The sequence below is a fragment of the Benincasa hispida genome, chromosome 4 (genome assembly GCF_027475165.1).
Source record: "Benincasa hispida cultivar pf3 chromosome 4, pf3_genome.v1.1, whole genome shotgun sequence".
In the NCBI taxonomy this organism is placed as follows: domain Eukaryota; kingdom Viridiplantae; phylum Streptophyta; class Magnoliopsida; order Cucurbitales; family Cucurbitaceae; genus Benincasa; species Benincasa hispida.
The window spans coordinates 51,318,630-51,321,879 of NC_143481.1; the positions used below are offsets into that span (position 1 = coordinate 51,318,630).

The window sequence follows — 3,250 nt, forward strand, 5'->3', positions numbered from 1 at the left end:
GTAACAAATATGGGGTAAGATTTAAATATTTAAACCCAAGAAAATGAGTATATATCAATTTATACTATTTTTGAACTATGCATAGTAAGTTTAAAACACACACAAAAAAAAAAAAGAGAAATATAGTATAGAAATTAGAAAATTTGAGAAGTGTTTGCATGTGTCCAAGTCACCCAACTGTTTTGGTCCAAGGAGTTCATTCGTATTGGTATGGTAAAGAGTTCGACAGACACTCCAATGCTTAAGTTAATAAAGTAATTAATTTGATGCTTTATTATCAATTGAGGTGGTGGAATGAGACTATTTATAGAGTCTCATTTGACATTCGTTTGAAATGTGTGTAATATTGATTGTGTCAGCATAGGTGTAGCACCAAGGTCATATGGTTTTGACCAATAAGCTTAGCTCGATTATCACTCTTTTGGTGAAATGAAGCAAGGTCGGAAAGTCCAACTCAATATTCGAGGCTTTAACTTTCTCCTTTGGAACGTGCAGACTCCCAAAGGTGTCCTGAGGCTTGGATACGCCCGTGGGGTGGACCACGATCAAAAAGAAATTCTTACCTTTGATCTTTTTTACTCTTATAAACGATTTAATGGTTAGTTTCAAAAAGAAATAGACTTTGTTGCTTGTTTAAGTTTCTAGAAGTACATTAAGTATTATGTCACGTAAGTTTAACACATAACATAAATTGAGTTACATAAAAAAAAAAAAAAAAATAGCGTTAAGGTGAACATAGTTCAATAGCAATTATGGATATATATTTTTCTAAATAAGGTTGATGTTCAAATCTCCGTACCTATTTTTTAATATTAAAATATGAATATTTATATTATTAATGAAAATTTTGTGGGCTAATTAGGGAAGTGGAGACTAAAAGTCGGTTAATGGAAGCGTGTTGGAGGGTTTTCACACAAAAATGTTTTGGTTTGGGCTAACGAAGACTTCGTCTATAAGCAACACACAGAAACCAAACCCTTCCCACGCGCTTCATCTTCAACCCTTCTTCACACTCTCCTGTTCTGAAACAACATTCATATATAATCTAAACCCATTAAAAATTCCATTAAATCATTTCAATTAACCCATTTCGCCATGGGAAGGAAGCTGGATGCTCTTCTTGGTAGGAATTTCAGAGCCTCCAAATTCCGCCCCCTTCTCAATCTTGCTCTCTCTCGCCTTTCAATTCTCACCGCCCAACGCCGTGTCAGATGCTCTCAGGCCAATTCCGACGTCCTCCAACTCCTTCAACTCCCCAACCACCACCGCGCTCTCCTCCGTGTCCGTCTCTCTTCTTCCCCCTTTTCTCATCTTTTGGTTTCCCATTCCAATTTATTGATTTTTGTTCTGTTTTTTTTTTATCCATAGGTTGAGAAAGTTATTAAGGATCAGAATGCTCTGGATGCCTATGTTTTGATTGAAGGGTATCTCAATCTTTTGCTTGAAAGAACCACCCTCCTCGAGCAACAAAGGTTTTCTTCCTACTCTAATCTCCTTCTTCCACAGTTGATTTGATTTTGATTTGATTTGAGTTTTTGTTGTTGAATTCAGCGAGTGCCCTGAGGAATTGAAAGAGGCAGTTGCAGGGTTGCTATTTGCTGCTTCCAGATGTGGGGATTTCCCTGAACTTCATGAGATCAAATCAGTTCTGACCACTCGTTTTGGCAAGGAATTCACTGCTCGTGCTGTTGAGTTACGCAACAATTGTGGAGTCAATCATTTGGTATCTTATCTCTTTATTCATTCACTCACGATTTTTACTACATGCTCTGTTTTCCTTCTTTATTAATCTCGTGCTCTGTTTCTGTAGTTAATGCAAAAGCTTTCCACAAGGCAGCCCACTTTGGAGAGTAGAATGGAGGTCCTGAAAGCCATTGCTTCTGAGAATGGGATTGTATTGCAAATTGACAACCATCCTCCGTCCAATGAGGTATGAAGCTTCAGATTTAATCTTTACTGCAAACCCAAAATCTTAAACCCAAATTTGATTGGCAATTGGGATTCTGTCTCTGATCATCACAGGAAAAACTAACCAGAAACACAAGGCAAAACCAGCCAGAGCCACGAAGTGAAGTGGTAGAGAATTTGCAATTCTCCACTGAAGTCGCATCTGGTTCTAAACAGAAGTACAAAGATGTGGCTGATGCAGCGCAAGCCGCTTTCGAATCCGCAGCTCAAGCAGCTGCTGCAGCTCGAGCTGCCATGGAGCTCTCCCGCTCCCATGATGGTCCAAGCAGCCCGAAAAGCCCTGGTTCTGGAACAACTCCACATGATAAACAAGAGTTAGAGAAAGCAGAAGTTGAATCTAAACCAAACCCAGAAACCGAAAATCGAAATCGAAGAGGAGGAGGAGGAGGAGAAGAAGAAGAAGAAGAAGAAGAAGGGAACAAAATGAGAGGAGATGAAATGGATGAGGAGAGAGGTTCAAAAGTCAAAAATGGGTTGAACGTGGAAAGGAAGGTAGAGAAGACAGAGGTAAGTGAGAAGGGAAGCTTCCGTTTAAATCTGGAGAAGAAGCCAATTTCAGTGAGAACAAGAAGAGTGCGAGGACACTGAAGAACATATGTAGTTCCCAATGAAAGTGCAGATTGTCTTATTATAATTTGACATGTCTAAATTTTATTATTTAAAATATTTTAATTATTTTTTTTATGTGAGTATAGAAATAAGTATATTAAGATGCCCTCGAATATTACTTTCGTAATTGGGTTTGGTTTTGGATTCTTTTTATATTTTATTTTATTTTTTGGTGTGGAAAGATCATGGAAGCTATGTAATTATGTGGTTTGGAAATTTTGGTAATGTACGGAAAATGCAACATTTTTGGTTGTTAGACAATGGTATATTCACATGAATTTGACATATTCACATTTGCTTTTTGGTTTTTTTTTTTTTTTTTTTTTTTGACATCCAAATTATTTAATCAAGTAAACTGTTTTTATTGTTTTTAATTTACCTTATTATTAAAATGCATATGGATTTGAATAAGTCAATATAATTTGATCATTTGGTATATGTATGTATATGGACTAAGGTTTTATTGTTGAATAAGTCGGTTATAAATGTTTGGTAAATACATATTAAACAATCATTTTTTAGATATAATAATTAAAACGTACCTAATATCATTTTTTTATAATTTATAATTATTAAATAATTGTTTAGAGTAAATATATAAAATAAATCTTACTTTTAATGATAAAATTAAAGTTAAAATAAAATATAGGAAGAATCCAGAATCAATCTCAGG

The 3,250-nt window shown here is 35.5% G+C and overlaps 1 protein-coding gene across 1 annotated transcript; it reads left to right on the forward strand.

The window, feature by feature from the left end:
• Positions 1–808: 808 nt before the first annotated feature.
• Positions 809–2,862, forward strand: LOC120075040 (uncharacterized). Its single transcript, XM_039028188.2, has 5 exons — positions 809–1,281; positions 1,369–1,472; positions 1,552–1,723; positions 1,811–1,930; positions 2,023–2,862. The coding sequence occupies exons 1-5, from the start codon at positions 1,096–1,098 to the stop codon at positions 2,554–2,556; spliced, it is 1,116 nt and encodes a 371-aa protein (XP_038884116.1). The 5' UTR covers positions 809–1,095; the 3' UTR covers positions 2,557–2,862.
• Positions 2,863–3,250: the final 388 nt, after the last annotated feature.

Bases quoted from the DNA above. Each gene is read 5' to 3' on its own strand.
- LOC120075040 (XM_039028188.2), top strand. From the start codon at position 1,096: ATGGGAAGGAAGCTGGATGCTCTTCTTGGTAGGAATTTCAGAGCCTCC. The intron at 1,282-1,368 runs GTCCGTCTCTCT...TTTTATCCATAG, and splicing joins ACCACCGCGCTCTCCTCCGT to GTTGAGAAAGTTATTAAGGA. The intron at 1,724-1,810 runs GTATCTTATCTC...CTGTTTCTGTAG, and splicing joins ATTGTGGAGTCAATCATTTG to TTAATGCAAAAGCTTTCCAC.